At 62.3% G+C, this 16,838-nt stretch overlaps 3 protein-coding genes across 5 annotated transcripts; 1 reads left to right on the plus strand and 2 right to left on the minus strand.

Annotated features, from left to right (window-relative positions):
- Window positions 1–2: 2 nt before the first annotated feature.
- Window positions 3–1,719, plus strand: SSNA1 (SS nuclear autoantigen 1). The gene is made up of 3 exons (XM_004048931.5): window positions 3–138; window positions 426–625; window positions 1,168–1,719. Exons 1-3 carry the CDS (start codon window positions 87–89, stop codon window positions 1,273–1,275), a joined length of 360 nt encoding a protein of 119 aa, XP_004048979.1. The 5' UTR covers window positions 3–86; the 3' UTR covers window positions 1,276–1,719.
- A 1,248-nt stretch (window positions 1,720–2,967) lies between these two features.
- Window positions 2,968–15,511, minus strand: TPRN (taperin). Of its 3 annotated transcripts, none has more exons than XM_063696905.1 (4): window positions 15,435–15,511; window positions 10,324–13,242; window positions 3,802–4,042; window positions 2,968–3,715 (listed from the first exon to the last, which is right to left on the minus strand). In XM_063696905.1, exons 2-4 carry the CDS (start codon window positions 12,220–12,222, stop codon window positions 3,462–3,464), a joined length of 2,394 nt encoding a protein of 797 aa, XP_063552975.1. In that variant the 5' UTR covers window positions 12,223–13,242; window positions 15,435–15,511; the 3' UTR covers window positions 2,968–3,461. The 3 variants fall into 3 exon arrangements, with proteins under 3 accessions (XP_063552975.1, XP_055206216.2, XP_030870048.3); XM_055350241.2 differs by lacking the exon at window positions 15,435–15,511 and adding an exon at window positions 15,228–15,313; XM_031014188.3 differs by lacking the exon at window positions 15,435–15,511 and having other exon boundaries at window positions 2,968–3,524; window positions 3,609–3,715; window positions 10,324–15,313.
- Window positions 15,413–16,756, minus strand: TMEM203 (transmembrane protein 203). Its single transcript, XM_004048933.4, has one exon. The coding sequence runs from the start codon at window positions 16,743–16,745 to the stop codon at window positions 16,335–16,337; it is 411 nt and encodes a 136-aa protein (XP_004048981.1). The 5' UTR covers window positions 16,746–16,756; the 3' UTR covers window positions 15,413–16,334.
- Window positions 16,757–16,838: the final 82 nt, after the last annotated feature.

The following is a 16,838-nucleotide window of genomic DNA, read 5'->3' on the forward strand; positions in this document are numbered from 1 at the left end:
GGCGCGCCGTGGGGGAGTCGTGCGCAGGCGCGGACAGCGCTGCTTCCGCGGCGGTTGGGGTGGCGGGGCCCCCGGCGGCGTTGACCATGACCCAGCAGGGCGCGGCGCTGCAGAACTACAACAACGAGCTGGTCAAGTGTGAGCGGCGCAGCCGGGACGGGGAGGTCGGGAGGGCCGCAGGGCCGGGTTCCCGGCTCGCAGCGGGGTGCCCCTGGACACGCCTCGCTGCGGGCATCGCGCGGCTGAGCAGAGCCCTCCGTGCCGGAGGCTGGGTGTCCGTGGCCCGAGCCCTCGCTGGCTCGCAGGCCCCGCGCCGGGCGCTCGGGGGTGGTGCCTGACTCTGGCTTCCTCGGGTGGAAGGAGGCCCGCCCTCCGCCGCCGCGCTCCTGCCCTGGGCCCACAGCGCCGCCCCTCCCGGCCCCCAGGCATAGAGGAGCTGTGCCAGAAGCGGGAGGAGCTGTGCCGGCAGATCCAGGAGGAGGAGGACGAGAAGCAGCGGCTGCAGAATGAGGTGAGGCAGCTGACAGAGAAGCTGGCCCGCGTCAACGAGAACCTGGCACGCAAGATTGCCTCTCGCAACGAGTTCGACCGGACCATCGCGGAGACGGAGGCCGCCTACCTCAAGGTGGAGCTCGGGAGGCCAGGCCGAGCATCAGGGGATAGTCACGGCAGGGGTGTTGCCACGGCAGGGCGTCAGGACCGTCTGGGGCTCCCGGCTGTGGGCAGTCTGTGCCTCGCTGGCATTTCTGGCAGGGGCAGCGTGGCCAGACCCATTGAGAAACCCAGGCTGCTGTGGGAGTGACTGTGGGGCTGTCTGTGGGGCCTGGGGCATCCTGGGTCCTGGTCTTTATTCGGTTCTCGCTAGCCATGTGGTTCTTTCTGCTCAGTTTAAAGAGCCAGGTCTTGGGCAGAGCACCCGGCACGGGCCAATGCTAACCCAGCCTGGCTGTGAGGGTGGAGAGGAAGTGTTTTGAGTCAGATTCAGGAGGGAAGAGGGCCCTGCCACCCCGTCTGCCAGTCCCCTTGGGCTTCCCGCCTTCCCCCACACAGGATCCCTTGGCTACAGCACCCCCAACCAGGTCCCAGCACCTGAGTGTGAGGACAGCTGGGGCTTAGGACCTTACCAACAGGTGAACATTAACAACCTTCTCACTTCTCTGGCCCCAGATCCTGGAGAGCTCCCAGACTTTGCTCAGCGTTCTCAAGAGGGAAGCTGGGAACCTGACCAAGGCTACAGCCCCAGACCAGAAAAGTAGCGGCGGCAGGGACGGCTGACCAGACCACGGGCAGGGCCTGCCTCCGTGCGCCCCTCAGCTCAGCCCCAGCGAGTGTGTGCTCAGAGCATCTTTGTTCTTCACGGCAGCAGCTACCTTCCCTCACTGTCTCAGGTGCCGAGAAGGGCAGGTGCCAGCCTCCACTGGCATCAGTGACAAGCCCAGGGCACAGCCCACGCGGGGGTCCTCGCTTCATGCTCACACAGGCTATGGGGATGGTGGGCTCCAGGTCAGCTCTGCAAGGGGCTTGTCTCTGTGGCACCCACACTCCTGCCCTGCCAGAGAGGCCCTGGTTGAGCACCATGGGGGCCCCCTCACCTTGTCCCTCCTCAGCCAACAGAGGCCCAGGGCAGGGGACAGGGGTTCTCCTTCACCGCAGAACCCAAACCTCAGGTCTCACCCCTGTGGCCTGTGATTATCAATAAAGATTATCTTTGTAAAGATCCGTGCCAGCCTGCTGCTTGCCCGTATCAACAGCATGGGGCTGCCAGACACCCGCAGAGCCAGAGCCTGAGGCTCCCCCTTGGGAGAGGAGGGAGGAGGGTCTGGAGTGGCCTCCCTGTGACTGCCCCACTAGCCTCAGGGACACCGCTGAGGGTGCCCACCCTGCCCAGGCCAGCCCCACCCTCAGCCCTCCCCAGCAGGGCCGCCGGTCCTCTTTCCCTGACCGGCCCACGGCTCACCCTCCTCTCAGGAGCTCTGCTTGCTCGTCCTGTTCTCTGCCACACCCTGGTGTCCAGCATAGGACCCAGCCCAGAGAGACAGCTGGGGATGCCAAGCATATCCAGCAGCTGCCTCAGACTCAGGTCCCTCTCAGCAAGGACTGGGGGGGCTTCACACCCCCCACCCCCGTCGGTTCCTCAGTTGCAAGTTTTGCTTGGCCTGATGACACCACTGCTGCCACCAGGCCCTGCTGCCCCCCTTTCCCTGGCCGCACACCAAGCACTGGCCACTTCCATCCTTCCATGTGCCCTGGGGCCTCTGTTTTGTCCCTGCAGCAACCAAGCACGGCCCGAGGACTGGGCCGATTTGGGAGGCATGTGTTGATCCAGAGGGTCCAGAAAAGAGCTGGGCCTAACCCCACCAGGGAAATACACCAAACTCTCCTTCCGCCGGAGTCTGGCCAGACAGCATCTCTTTATCTCTTTGCTCTTAGGTTTGATTCTCCAGGGAGGAAATGGCGCTTGGGTTCCATGGGCTGTAAACAGCCCCAGCTCTGGCCATCCGAGGCAGGCGCTGCTCCCGGCCTGCCTCATCCTGTGGGTCGGGGGGCACGCCAAGCCCAGCAGAAGACACCGTCCCCTGTGCTGCCCTCATGCTGCCCTTCCCTTGGTCCCTCCCCAGGCTCTGGGCCCCTCAGAGAAGCCACTTCAGGCCCAACAGCTGCAACACTCTCACCCTCCCACCTGAAGTCTAGGCCCCTGACAGCAGGCCTGTCATCCTACCTCCCACAGTGCCAGCTCTGGGAGGCCGGGGTGGAGGGGCAACAGGTTAACAGGCCATGGAAGTTGGGAGGTCAGAGCCTTGGCCACTGGGACATCAAGGAGTGGGGGTACCAGATCGGGGTCACCTCCCACACACCCTGGCATAGACGTGCAAACTGGGGCCCACTGTACCCCATGTGGCCTCTTCCTGCAGAGACCTGCCCCTGCTCCCTTCTCAGCCAAGGACCACGCAGTGGGGACACCAGCAGCCTTGTCCAGTGCTGTTTATTGAGTCCATCATCAGAGGCAGGAAAGACGCCACTCATCACAGAGGGTGTGTGGGCTGCGGGCAGGGGCTTAGGGTCCCGCAGAGGACAAGTAGCTGGGACAGCCCTTCACCCCAGACACCCCATGGCCGCTGGGAGGCAGGCTGAGGAGACAGGACAGGGAACGGCCAGGTGCAGAATCTGCACAGCCCCCTGCCGGGTCGCAGATGGCCACCACCCAGCAGGCCCCTGGCACTCACCCACAGGCAGTTCCCCACCCCACTCCCCCCTTGGACCCTCCCAAACCAGGGCCGGGGAGTGAGATCCAGACCTGGCCCCGATGGCAGGAGGCACCCTAGCTGCTTCCAGGGCCAGGAGGGGTGGGTGGGATACAGTGAGGCCAAACAAGGCAGAAGCGGGTGCAGTAGTCCCTGGCTACTGCCCAGCTTCCGGGACTCCCACAGCTGGGCTCAGCCTTGGTCCTGGCAGTGCTGGGCTCAGAAATACAGGGCCGGCTCGCTGCGGAAGTCCGAGAGGTCATTCTGACTGGCGGGTGTGAGCTGAAAGTGAGAGGACAGAATGTGGACACATGGGCTCGCCCGGGTGTCAGACTCCCCCCAGCGCTCCACTCCCCCGCAGCTCACCATGGCCTCCACGGGCGGGGGCTCTGCCTCCCTCGGGGCCTGCTCCAGCGCCTGCTCCTGCCACTTGCTGAAGGCCACAGAGTGCTTCGGCGTGTAGCTGGACAGGCCTGTGAACGGAGGTGCACACGCAGACTTGGACACAGACCAGGCTCCACCCCTCCCAGGCTGCCTGTCCCCCTAGGTGGGCACTCACCTGAGCTACCCTCTGGCAGCCAAGAGCTCTCGGGTCTCACACTGCTCACAAACGTGGCCCGGGGCAGGAAGAGTGCAAAGGGCTTCTCCTCTGAGCCGGATCCCTCTTCCTCCTCTTCCTCTTCCTCCTCCTCCTCCTCCTCCTCCTCCTGCTGGTCCACCTCTTCCTCCTGCTCTAGGGAGCTCTCGGAAGGGTACTCAAATGTGGTCTGCAGGCTTTTGTCGTTGAAGGAGATCTTCATCTGGGAGTGAGAGTCACGTGAACGAGGGCTGAGGGCCCGCATGGGCACAGTGATGCCAGGGGCTCAGGTTCAGCCCTCAGGATGTGGCTGACCCAAGTGGGGCGCCAGACACACCATCAACCGTTCCGGGGGCTCCAGGAGGGGTCACAGAGCTCTCCAGCTGGACCCTGCAGGCATCCATCCCTCCACCCTGGGGGTCAGCTTCCCCTCCCCATTCCAGCCAGGGACCAAACTCTGACCAGGACCAGGAGCCCAAAGCCTCTGGGTCCCCAGAAGCCTCTAGACCAGCTCCCAGAGCTACCATCTCAGGCCCCTCCTGCTCTGCTGTCTGGGCAGAGTGCCAGCTGGGGGGAAACTGGGGTGGACACATCCCCTCCCACCAAGCAGCTCTAGAGAAGGAACAGGGTGGAAGAGAGACTGTCCCCTCAGGGGCCTTGCACTCTAGGCTCCAGGCAGCTCCTGCTGGTGTCTGGGGCCTCTCTCTAAAGCCAAGTTCATGTCCTGGCTTACTGGATGCCTGGATAATCCAGCAGAATCAAGGCCAGGCGGTAGCCTCAGGCACCATCACCCACCTAACATAGTTGAGAGTTGGCCTGAGGCTGTGCAGAGTGGGGGACTGCCTCCACTGAGCCTGGGTGCCAGCAACCCCAGCAGTGACCCCTTCCTCACCCTGCTGCCCCTCTGGCCCTCGTCCTCCATCCCCACTTCGTAGGCTGCAGGATTTCACATCTGAGCAAATTCTTTCCTTCTCCCAGTGGCCTTGAAGCCCAGGCAGGGCTGCTGGTTCCCAGGGGTAATGGGGGCAGTGGGAACCAATGGTCAGGACTCTCCACCTCCCCTGAACGGGGCTTGCATGGGGCTAAGCTCCCCACAACAGCTGAGCTCCCACTGCTCAGCTGCACTCAGCCCGGCCCCAGTGGTCCCTAATGAATATGAGCGGCCCCCGCTTGCAGCAGATGGAAGCAGCCCTGACGGAGCTCGAAATATTAAACTCTTCCTGGGCACAGGACACCAGCAGCTCAAGTTCCTCCTCCTCCCCTAGAAGGACCCGGAGGCAGGAGCCGGGCCCCAGGCAGAGAACCACCGCAGCCAGGCACAGTAGGACGAGACAGCCTCTCAGGAGGCAGCCGAGGAGGCCACACAGGGCTGCCATGACAGGGCCAAGGGCACACACTCTTGCCATCATGCCCTCTCCCACAGCGGCCACACGGCCCACACAGCCAAGTGTACCCTCAGGTCCCTTCTCACCACGAATACCCCCGCCTCCCACAGCTGGGGGGCCACGCTTTGTGCCCAAACCCCCAGCTTCCCCTCTCAGCACAGCTCACACAGAGCCCTGCTGGGCAACTCAGCTGCCTGCTTGCACCCCTACCCTAGGCCCCGGCACCCCAGCCGTCTGCATGGATGAGCAGGGGAGGGGGAGGCCACCTGGGTCAGACAAAACAAGGAGAAAAGCACCCGCTCCTGTCCCTTAACTGCCCTGCCTGTGGCTAGGCCCACCTGGCCCTCCAACGCTCATCCCACAGGAGGCCAGGCAGGGAGAGGCTGGGACAGACCTCACAGGCACCCACCCACTGCCAGCCCACTTGGGAAGGGGGTCACCCGGCCCTCCCAGACTCATGCTTTGGGACAGATACCCCAGGTGGAGGTGCTCAAGGCAGGACAGGGCTGGTGGCTAGAGCTCTCCCACAGCCCCAAAGTCCAGCAGCAAATGGGGTTTCCAGTCGCCCTGGATATGTGGAGCTAACCCAGATGACCCCGAAGCCCTCCAGGCCCAGCCCCCACGGCTGAGAACACAGAAGGGCTGGCTGCCAGGGCCGTGGGATTAGTGCCCTCACTCATGCACATGACCGGTCCCAGCAGGGGGGCCACGGGGGCTGGGTGCACATGGGCCCTGAGCCTGGTACAGCCTGGCCAGGCGGTGCGGGGCGGGGGTGGACAGGCAGCCCCTGTCTGCCCTCAGCTGGGGCCCGGGGCTCTGGTCACGTCCTGCCTCCCCACGTCTCCTCAGCTGGGCTGGTGCCTGCTGAGTCACACAGCCCTCCCCTCCCACTGTGGGGACAGGACACCCCGTGACTCATACGGTGGGCAGCCTGAAGACCCCGAGACGCAGGATGGGCAGAGGGTGTGGCCAGGGTCTGGGACCGCACGCACCTGGCCGCAGCCTATCAGGGACTTTGCCTGGCGCAGCCAACAGAGCAGGCAGGTGGGTCCCGGCTCAGCCCAGCCTCCCAGCAGAGCCTCCCGGCTTCTCAGGACCCTTCTGTTCTCGCTCCACCCACCCTGCCTGTGCACACCTAGCTTTGGTTACCAAAGGGCCTGGCCTCCACCTGGGACAAAGGGCCAAGCAGCCAGCCCCAACCTGCCCAGATGGAGGTGTGAGCTGAGCCCAGCCCCGCCTCTCCCTCCTCCCTGCACACAGCTACCTGCCTCCCATCCCCCACACAGCCCCAGCCAAGGCTCCCACGGGTGGCCGGACCCTAGACCAGGCTGCACGAGTGCAATGCCCAGAGCAGGCTCCCGGGAGGCTGGGTGCTCCCTGAGTCAAGTGTGGCCCCAGCGCCAGGCACAGCCTCCACCCATGAGAAAGCTGAGGGAGGAGGATCCAGGCCGCTCCTGGGGTCCCCGGCTTCAGAAGGACCACCTAGGCGGCACCTATGGGAAGAGCTGGTGGAGAGACGAGAAGGAAAGGAAAACTGACAAGAAGGGACTCATCCAACAACAGTGAGAGCCTCTGGCCACCCAGGATCTGCCTGCACAGGGGTAGAGGCAGGGAGGAGCCCAGCCTGGGGCTTGGTGCTGGCCAGGAGGTGGTGTCAGTAGGAAGGGCAGATGTCAGGGTGGCTCTTGGGTCTAAGGATCAGAGAGCAAGGCCTTGGGAGTGGAGGCGGAAGTCGCACAGCAGGTGACGGCGGACGGCCCTGGGTGTCCAGGACTGAGCCCTGGGGACACTGACACGCTCCAGCTGGGCAGAGAGCCAAGAGGGGAGGAGGGGAGTAGGGCAGAGGGGACGGGAAGGGGCCGCCAGACAGGTAGGAGCCAGGCCAGGTGGTGCTCCATGAAGAGGAAAAGCTACAGTACCGAGTCTCAAGGGAGGCAGGTGTGAGGATGAGAATGGGTGCCCCACCCTCCAGGAAAGCAACCCGGGCGTGGCTGCAGCACACAGCAGTCTGCCCCAAGCTCAGCCCTGCAAGATGGGGCACCTGCCGCTTCTGCCAATGGATAACTTAAGTGGGCCTGTGCCTGCCAGGCAGGCCCACCCCCGGCACACAGGCCAGCAGCTCCCCACTGCCCAGAGCAGGGCTGCACCCCTCGGAGGCAGGCAAGGGCATCATACCCTGTGCGGGCACAGCCAGCCCCGGGGCAGGCCCCTCACTGACTCCCACCACCCAGACAACTCCACTGAAGAGCTGCCCTTCACCTGTACCCCAGGAAAAGCAGCAGCACCGCCAGCCGCTGAGGTGCACAGTGAGCCGTTGGCCCACAGTCAGGTCCTGCTGGACTCCGGGCCCTGCAATCCCTGCGCTCCACCCCCACGCCCGGGGGTCACAGCCAGTGGTCCCAACCAAAGGCTGGGGCCAGCACGGTGGTTCACGCCTGTAATCCCAGCACTTTGGGAGGCTAAGGCAGGCGGATCATCTGAGGTCAGGAGTTCGAGACCAACCTGGCCAATATGGTAAAACCTTGTCTCTACTAAGAATACAATAATTAGCTGGGCATGGTGGCAGGCGCCTGTAATCCCAGCTACTTGAGAGGCTGAGGCAGGAGAATCGCTTGAACCCTGGGAGATGAAGTTTGCCCTGAGCCGGGATCCTGCCACTGCCCTCCAGCCTGGGCGACAGAGCAAGACTCTGTCTCAAAAAACAAAAAATAAAAAAAGGCTGGCCAGGGTGGTCAGACAAGGCCAGGCACAGGACCCGCAGGGGCACCTCGCACCCCCACCAGTGAGTGCTCCTGGCCCAGGGGCCACAGAGTACATGGGACAGCCCTGCCCCACAGCCCACCGTGCCAAGGCCAGCAAGCCATTCTGAAAGGCAGGGCAGCCCCATGCCTCTGTCCCCTCCTGATGGACATTCTGGCTCTTCCCAGGCAGGGCAGCTGGCCTGTACCCAGGCGGGAAGTCACAGCCAGCAGGTCATGCTGCTCTGGCAGGGCCCTGCCTGGGCCACCTGGCCATGCCAGGCATCGTCCATCTGGACCCCCACCCCTTCAGGCTGGCCCAAGCTCCTCCCTCCTGCTGGTCCACAGCCTGTTTCCCAGGCTCAGCCTCTCCCCCACTGCATCTTCCTGCTCCTGTTGGCCCTCCGGCCCCCACCCTGTCCTTCTGACCCTAACCCAGCCGCAAGTGACCCCCACAGTTCTGTCCCTTCTTTGCTTTTTTCTTTTTGAGACAGAGTCTCGCTCTGTCGCCCATGCTGGAGTGCAATGGCGCGATCTCAGCTCACTGCAAGCTCCGCCTCCCGGGTTCAAGCAATTCTCCTGCCTCAGTCTCCTGAGTAGCTGGGATTATAGGCCCTCGCCACCACGCCCAGCTAATTTTTTTATATCTTCTTAGTAGAGACGGGGTTTCACCACCTTGGCAAGGCTTGTCTTGAACTCCTGACCTCGTAATCCACCCGCCTCGGCCTCCCAAAGTGCTGGGATTACAGGTGTGAGCCACCGCGCCCGGCCCAGTTCTGTCCCTTCTGAGGGCAAGATGGCCAGACTCTAGGCAGTGGCCTCAAGTCCCAGGAGGAAGCCAGGCTCCCAGGGATGGCCACACAGGTTAAGGGGAGGGGTTCTAGAAACAGAAACCTGAACTCCGTACTCGCCCCACAAGCCCCATGACCCCGTCTGACTCCCAAGCTGAGGCGCAGTTTCTCTCTACAAAGGGGGAGCTGTCCCCACTGCCACCTCTGGGGCAAGCCCAGGAGGTGCCCACCTCACACAGCAGCCAGGGCCAAAGGTACGGACGCAGGGGAGGGAGAGGCAGACAGGAACTGGAGGAGAGAGGCTGTGGCTATCAGACTGACCCCACCTTGATGGGCTGGGGTGATGCTCGGGCGAGGGTCGGGGAGATGCTCGGGCGAGGGTTGGGGAGACAGACCCAGGTGGCTCCAGGAGTGGGAGGGGCCCTGGACCCAGCCCCAAGCCCCCACTGGAAGCACCTCAGGAGGGCTGCACGGATGCCCGGGCCGGCAGATAGAGCCGGCAGGAGCACCAACGCCCTGGTTCCAGGAGGGGAGTTTGGCACGGGGAGAGGCGCAATGCCAAGTCCAATCCCGGGCAGGAAGCAAACAGAGGGAGGCAGCAGCCTATCTGCTGAGGGAGCCTGCAAGGTCCCATCCCCAGCCTGGGGAAACTGAGGCTGGAGGACAGCCCGCCTCAGGGGTGAGCCTAGCCAGCACTGGCTCTGGGGCAGTGCCTGGATAGGAAGACCCAAGGGAGGCGCCCCAGGCCCCCCACCTCAGTCCCCAGGAAAGGTACACCTGCTTCCTGACAGGTCACCGCAGACCGGGAAGTCACGTGGAGCTGCCCTTGGAATTTGCCCCAGGGAACAAATACAGGTGCAGGAATGACCAGGAAGAATCTGAAGATTTTCTTTTTCCTGTGCCCAGAGGGTTCCAGGCCACTGGCCAAGAGGGAGACTCCCCTGCCTGGCTGGCTCAGAGCCTCCGAAGGCCCCTTCTCCCCAGCAAGCTTCCCAGGCCCAGAACAGGCATACACGGCATTCCTGCCCAGCTCCCAACCAGTGTGCCTTCTGGGGAGCTGATGGCCCTCTCCCAACTGGCTGGTGGGCTGCACCCCAAGGCTGACTGTGATGCAGGGATCCAGCCAACCCCGATCATCTGGCCCTTCCCATTCATAGCGTGGTGCCTGGCGCCCATGCAGCGGGCCTCCAGGAGACCACGTGAGGCCACCCCCTCAAAGCCAAGCCCAGGGAGGAGCCCACAAGCCCAGGTCTGCTTCTTTCAGCTGGACTCACAAAGGGACAGACCCGCCCAGCTAATTCCAGATGAGCCACAACAACTGGCAAGGGGCATAGCACTGTCTGCCCTGGCGCTCTCCAGCAGCCTGGCAAGGCACACAGCAGGCCAGCTGTCCCCACGGCCCAAGTCAGGGGGCTCCACTGGGGCCCTGGACCCGGCACGGCCCACCCAGCCCCAGCTTGCCTCAAGTCCATGTAGAAACCATCCTTTGCCCAGGCCAAGTGTCCTGGGATCAGGGCAGGTGCTGCCCCCACAGTTCTGTGAGCTGTCACTCTCTCCCTCCCAGCCAGTGGCCCTGCCCCCACCACTGACCTTCTTTCTTGAGGAGCCAGCCTTGGTGAGGCAGGATTTCTGCAGGGCCAGGTAGCCGCCAATCACCTCGATCTCATGCACGGTGGGGTAGCGCTTCTTCAGCGTGGGCCCCAGGAGGCAACTAGCCTCCTCCTCCTCGGCCTCCCGTGGCCGAGGCTCCCTGTTGGCCTGACTGAAGTGCTGGTCCTGCAGAGTCCCTGGCTTCCTCTTGGGCACCACTGTGAAGGTGTTGCTGCCCCGGGGCTGAAGCTCTGCCACGCACCCGGGCCTGGCAGGGTGCAGAGGCCTGGCAGGGTGCGGGAGGTAGGGTAGTTTGGCTGCTTGGGGGGCCTCCTCCGAGTCTACCTCATCGATGAAGGTGACAGGCAGCCCCGGCCTCACATATTCCCGGCTATTCTTGGCCAAGCCAGGAACCCTGAGGCCCTCAGCAGGCTCAGCTTCTTCCGAAGCAGCCGGCAGGAAGGGGGGTGGTGAGGATGGCCTCTGCCACCTGATGGCCCGGTCAGCGAGGGCGGTGGCTGTCCTGGGACAGGCCCCCTCCTCGACTGCCCACTGTGCCTCGACCTCCAGGGGGCTCTTCCCGAGGGCAGGCGCACCATCTCCTCCAGGCACCGGCTGGGATCCGAGCTCCTGGCTCGGGGAGGCCGGGCCCAGGTCTCCCTTTGGCAGCTCCACGGACTGCCTCCTCTCAGGAGGAGGAGCCCCGGAGGCCTTGCTCTTGGGGATGACCATGAAGGAATTTCGAGAGTTTGCGCGGAGGCTGGCCAGCGCCCGGGCCTGGAGGTCCCCCGAGGGGATGGTCTCCATATCTGGCTTGGGGGCCGGCCGTATCTCGAAGGAGTCGTTGGTGCTGGTGGCTGCGGAGACGCACTGGCGCTGGCTAGGAGTGGCACTGGCAGGGGGTGAGGCTGGAGTGGCACTCGGGGTCCTGGGGCTGGGGGGCGGGTGGAGGGAGGGATCCCCCGACTCCACCTTTGGCTTCCACTGTCCCGACCCAGGCGGGGAGCCCGCGAGGCGGTTGGCAGGGCCGGCCCGGGGCTCAGGGGCCGAGTGCCCGTTGGAGAGCAGGCGGGCGCCCGTGCCGCGGTGCAGACCCCGGGGGTGGACTGTGAAGGAGTTGCTGCCGGTCTTCTGGAGGAAGTCGCTGCGCCGGGCCCCGGGGCTCGCCCCGCCACCGCGGGGCCCGGGCGCGGCGGGCAGGCTGGGGGCCGCGGGCGGGGGCCGGGGCGGCGCGGGCGGCGGCGGCGGCGGCGGGGGGCGGGCGCGCTCGGGGCTCCCGCGGCGGCGCGGCGCGGCTGGCGGGTCGAACCTCTCCAATAGGCGGCTGACGCGGCCGGGCGGCGCCCCGTACACCAGCACCTCGGCGGCGCGGATCTGCGCGGCCCCCGGGGCGGGCGGCGCGGGCGGGAAGCCGGGCACCGTCTCGATGATGAGGACGCTGTCGGCGCGGAGGGCGCGCACGCCAGGAACGCGGCGGTACCGCTCCAGCAGCCGCGCCCCCGCCGCGCCTCCGCCGTGCCGCCGCTCGGCCTCCAGCAGCATGAACGGGTTCTCGCGCAGCGGGCCCAGGCTCTCGGCCAGCACCCGCTGCTCGGGCTCCGCCGCCCCGGGCCCCGCGCCCCCGCCCAGCGCGGCTAGCTTGGCCCGCTTCCGCTCCAGGATCTCACGCTTCCAAGCGGGCACCGCAGCGCGCGGCCCCGAGCCCGGCCGCCCTAGGGCGGCCATGCTGCGAAGGCGGCAGCGGACGGCTGGACTGAGGGCCGGAGTGGCAGCCGCCGCCGCGGCCAGCCTGGGCGCCGCGGCCACGCCCCCTCCCGGGCCACCGACCATTGGGGAAAGCTCGCTCTCCCCGCCCCGTGCGGGAGGCCCACCTATGGCAGGGGAGGAGGGCGGGCCCATCAGGTGACCCTACCGATTGGACAACACTCGCCTCAACCCCGCCTCCCAAGGGACTTCATTGGACAACGCCTATCACCGGAGCTGGCCTCCATTGGGGAAGGCCCCCCGGACACACCCCGGCGCCTCGCGCCGCTCACTGGCAGACCCCACTTCCGCCTCTGCGCTCTCAGCTCCCGGCGTCCCTGGGGGTAGCCGGGTGGGCGGCCCCTGGACCTTGCGCCCCGAGTGACCTTGGCTGAGCTTGGGACTTCCTCATGCTGCCAGCACCGAGGCCGCCTGTTCCGTCCGCTGAGAGCGCGGTGCAGGAAGGGGGCTGCTCCAGGACCGAAGGCACCCGTGTCCGTGGACGGTGCACAGGCCACACTCTGGCCCGGACCCTGCTTTCACCAGGGGTCCTCCGACCTCCGGCAGGTGCCTGCGGGGCTTGGAAATGCCAATTCTGGAGCCCCGAGCAGCCCCAACGAACCAGTTTCTCAGAAATCCCTAGTTTTTATAGGCTGTCCAGGTGGGAGCCTCTTAGCCCAACCTTGCCATCCGTGGTCCCCAAAAAGCATCTGCAGGAGCAGGCACAAAGGAAGCAGCCTCTCCCTCCACACGCAAGCAGGTTCACCAGGGCAGGGCCCTGCATGCTTGGAGAGCTCTCCAATGCATTCAGAGCCAAAAAAAAAAGCCAGGGTAATGGTGGGCCCCATAGGGCCGACCCCTGTGTCTGATTATTCCACCCTGCTGCCACGTTAAGGTTACTCCTCTCCCATCGGTTGAACGTCCCCTCATCAAGGCTCCGGATACCATGACCCTGAGGGCACAGCCTCCCGGCTGACAAGTCCCTTCTGCCCCAAGGAGGGCTTCGGAGTGCTTCCACAGTCTTTCAAGCCTGCAGACAATAGGGAGATCGCTTGGAGTCACGGGGAGAAGGGGAATTGGAGTGCACGGACATCACCTTCTTTCCATCACCTGCCCTGCAGTCGGCAGCCTGCTCAGTAGACACTGCTGTTTCCCACACCAAGCTCACCTGGGTCTCTGCAAAGACGCAGAACAGATTTTTTTTTTTTTTTAACTTGGGGATGCCCTTCTCAGCTTCTGTGCCTCATGACAGTCTGCAGCAGCCGCTAGCTTAATGCTTGCCTTATTCTCCTGCCACTCCATTAAGCTGGAGAAAATAAACTTTTTTTCTTTTTTTTTTTGAGATAGTCTTGCTCTTGTCACCCAGGCTGGAGTGCAGTGGCACGATCTCGGCTCACTACAATCTCCGCCTCCAGGATTCAAGCGATTCTCCTGCCTTCGCCTCCCAAGTAGCTGGGATTACAGGTGCCCGCCACAACGCCCGGCTAATTTTTGTATTTTTAGTAGAGACGGGATTTCGCCATGTTGGCCAGGCTGGTCTCGAACTCCTGGCCTCGTGATCTGCCTGCCTTGGCCTCCCAAACTGCTGGGATTGCAGGCGTGAGCCACTGGGCCTGGCCAGAATAAACTTTCATTTCCGCTTTCCAGAAGCCAAATGTCTCCTCCCTTAGGGCCCTCCTCAAATCACCTTTCTAAAGGAAGCATCTGATGTTCATCAATTCTACCCTAGTAGGGTTGCCCAAATCTGAACTACCAAAATAAAACAGGGGAACACACAAAACACAAAATCTAGAAATAAATAACATTACGAGGAAACTCACTCCCACTGTTCAGCTTGAATCTGGCTTTGACAAAAGTTATGCCAATCCCAGGCTGGACACAGTGTCGTAGCAACAAACCAGATAAGCTGCCTCCAACGCAAGCTCCTCCATGGTTTACACAACTAAGCATACACGTCAGGCAGAGGCTGACACCGCACTCCGCTGGCCAGGCTGATGCATGAGAGCAGAGGTCAGCACACCTGTTCTGTAACGAGCCAGATAGGAAATTTTTTTTTTTTTTTTTTTTTTTTTGAGACGGAGTCTCGCTCTGTCGCCCACGCTGGAGTGCAGTGGTGCTATCTCGGCTGACCGCAATCTCTTCCTCCCAGGTTCAAGCAATTCTCCTGCCTCAGCCTCCTGAGTAGCTGGGATTACAGGCATGCGCCACCATGCCCAGCTAATTTTAGTATTTTTAGTAGAGACGGGGTTTCACCACGTTGGTCAGGCTGGTCTCAAACTCCTGACCTCGTGATCTGCCCGCCTCCGCCTCCCAAAGTGCTGGGATTACAAGCGTGAGCCACCGCATCTGGCCCCAGACAGGAAATATTTTAGCCCACTGGTTTTTGCCAGGGACAATTTTGTTCCCCAGGGCCCTTAGCAATGTCTGGATAAACATCTGGTTGTCACAAGTGAAGGTTGCTACTGGCATCTACCCAGGAGAGGCAGGAGCACTGTGAAACAGGCTGCATCCTCACTAGAGAATCTTCTGGCCCCAAAGGCCAAGAGTGCCAATTAAGAGACCTTGGACTCTGAGGGTCATATTCACTCTCTGTCACAAGTTCTGCTTTTGTTTTGTTTTTGTTTGTTTGTTTTTTTCTGAGACAGAGTCTCGCTCTGTCGGCCAGGCTGGAGTGCAGTGGCGTCGTCTTGGCTCACTGCAAGCTCCGCCTCCCGGGTTCACGCCATTCTCCTGCCTCAGCCTCCCAAGTAGCTGGGACTGTAGGCACCCGCCACCATGCCCGGCTAATTTTTGTATTTTTAGTAGAGACAGGGTTTCACCGTGTTAGCCAGGATGGTTTCGATCTCCTGATCTTGTGATCCACCCACCTCGGCCTCCCAAAGTGCTGGGATTACAGGCGTGAGCCACCGCGCCTGGCCTGCTTTTGCTTTTAATTATTTAGGGGTGTAAAAACCATCCTCAGCTCAAGGGTCATACAAAAACAGGCCTTAGGACATCGTTTGCTGATCCCTGCTCTACAGAGTGCCAGCAAGGCCCACGAAGACCACACGCTGGCAAGAAGTCATGGGCTCTGGGGTCACAAACTATTCAATGGGTCTTTAACATGAGCCCAGATTGTTGTCTTCATACGGGGTGGGGGGGGGGGTGCCTGAGTTACCCACCTCCTAGAGCAGGAAGGAGGGATTCTCCAGAACAAGTGATTCCCACCACCACCATCCACTAAGCTCTAGCCACAGGTTTCAGTCCATTTAAAACCGCAGCTCTATAACCAGTTACACCACGTAGCAGAGAGTATCTCAATATTCATCCTATTTAACCCTTGAGGGTTACAGGCAACCACTATTCATTTCAGGAAAACATTCTCTTACTTTATTTGCATCTCAGCAAAGGTTCTCATTTGGCACCTGACTGGCATCAAACCAAAGTCCGTAGGCCAACAAAGCTGGGCCACTCACAAGCTTCCCATTTGTAGATCTCAGTGCCTATGAGTACCTGACACCTGTTCCTCTCCTCAGTCTCTTAGGGAGGCTTAAATCTGTCTCAGGTGTGCTAAGAGTGCCAGCCACAAGGTGGTCAAAAGTCCACAAAACTGCAGTCTTTTCTGGGATAGTAAGCCAAGCAGTGCCTGGACAGCAGAGTTCTTTTCTTGGGCAACAGACAACCAGACAGGACTCCAATCGTGCTCTTATTCAACATTCTTCTGTCTCTGCCTAGACTGGAATAAAAAGCCAATCTCTCTCGTGGCACAGGGAAGGAGATACAAGCTCGTTTACATGTGATAGATCTAACAAAGGCATCTACCGAAGTCTGGTCTGGATAGACGGCACAGGGAGCTCTTAGGTCAGCGCTGCTGGTTGGAGGACATTCCTGAGTCCAGCTTTGCAGCCTTTGTGCAACAGTACTTTCCCAGGATCCACAGGAAATACTCAGAGTCCACCTGGACATTTTACTTATATTCAGTTTCCAAGTGTCAGAGGGGTTCAGGACTGTCTGGCCTGGGGGCCTCCTCATGACCTCAATTCAGGATTATCTACTCAAAGCATTAAACAAAAGGAAATACATTTTCAGGATGAAGGCTGCTCTTTTAAGCCCTGCTGAAGAAACCATTTCAAACAGGATTGGAATAGGGAAACCCGGCACTCAGCTCAGCGCAAGCAGGCGGTGCCTTCAGACTAGAGAGCCTCTCCTCCGGTGCGCTGCAAGTAGGGCCTCGGCTCGAGGTCAACATTCTAGTTGTCCAGCGCTCCCTCTCCGGCACCTCGGTGAGGCTAGTTGACCCGACAGGCGCGGATCATGAGCAGCTGCAGGAGAATGAAGAGCGGGGACGTAATGAGGCCGAACCAGAGCTCCCGAGTCTGCTCCGCCAGCTTCTGGCACAACAGCATCTCGAAGACGAACTTGAGACTCAGGACCGTGAGTACCCAGAAAAGGCGGAGCACCGCCAGCCGCTTCTCTCCATCCTGGAAGAGGCGCACGGACACGATGGTGGTGAAGTAGGTGCTGAGCCCGTCAGCGGCGAAGAAAGGCACGAACACGTTCCACCAGGAGAGGCCCGGGACCAGGCCATCCACACGCAGTGCCAGCAGCACAGAGAACACCAACAGGGCCAGCAGGTGCACGAAGATCTCGAAGGTGGCGAAGCCTAGCCACTGCACCAGCTCCCGGAGCGAGAAGAGCATCGCGCCCGTTGAGCGCGGGCCGGGGCCCGGCCGAGGGTGCCACCCGCGGGGCTGCGTCTCCTCTCCCCGTGGCCCTCGCCCGCGCCTGCCGCC

Source organism: Gorilla gorilla, chromosome 13, assembly GCF_029281585.2.
Source record: "Gorilla gorilla gorilla isolate KB3781 chromosome 13, NHGRI_mGorGor1-v2.1_pri, whole genome shotgun sequence".
Lineage (NCBI taxonomy): Eukaryota > Metazoa > Chordata > Mammalia > Primates > Hominidae > Gorilla > Gorilla gorilla.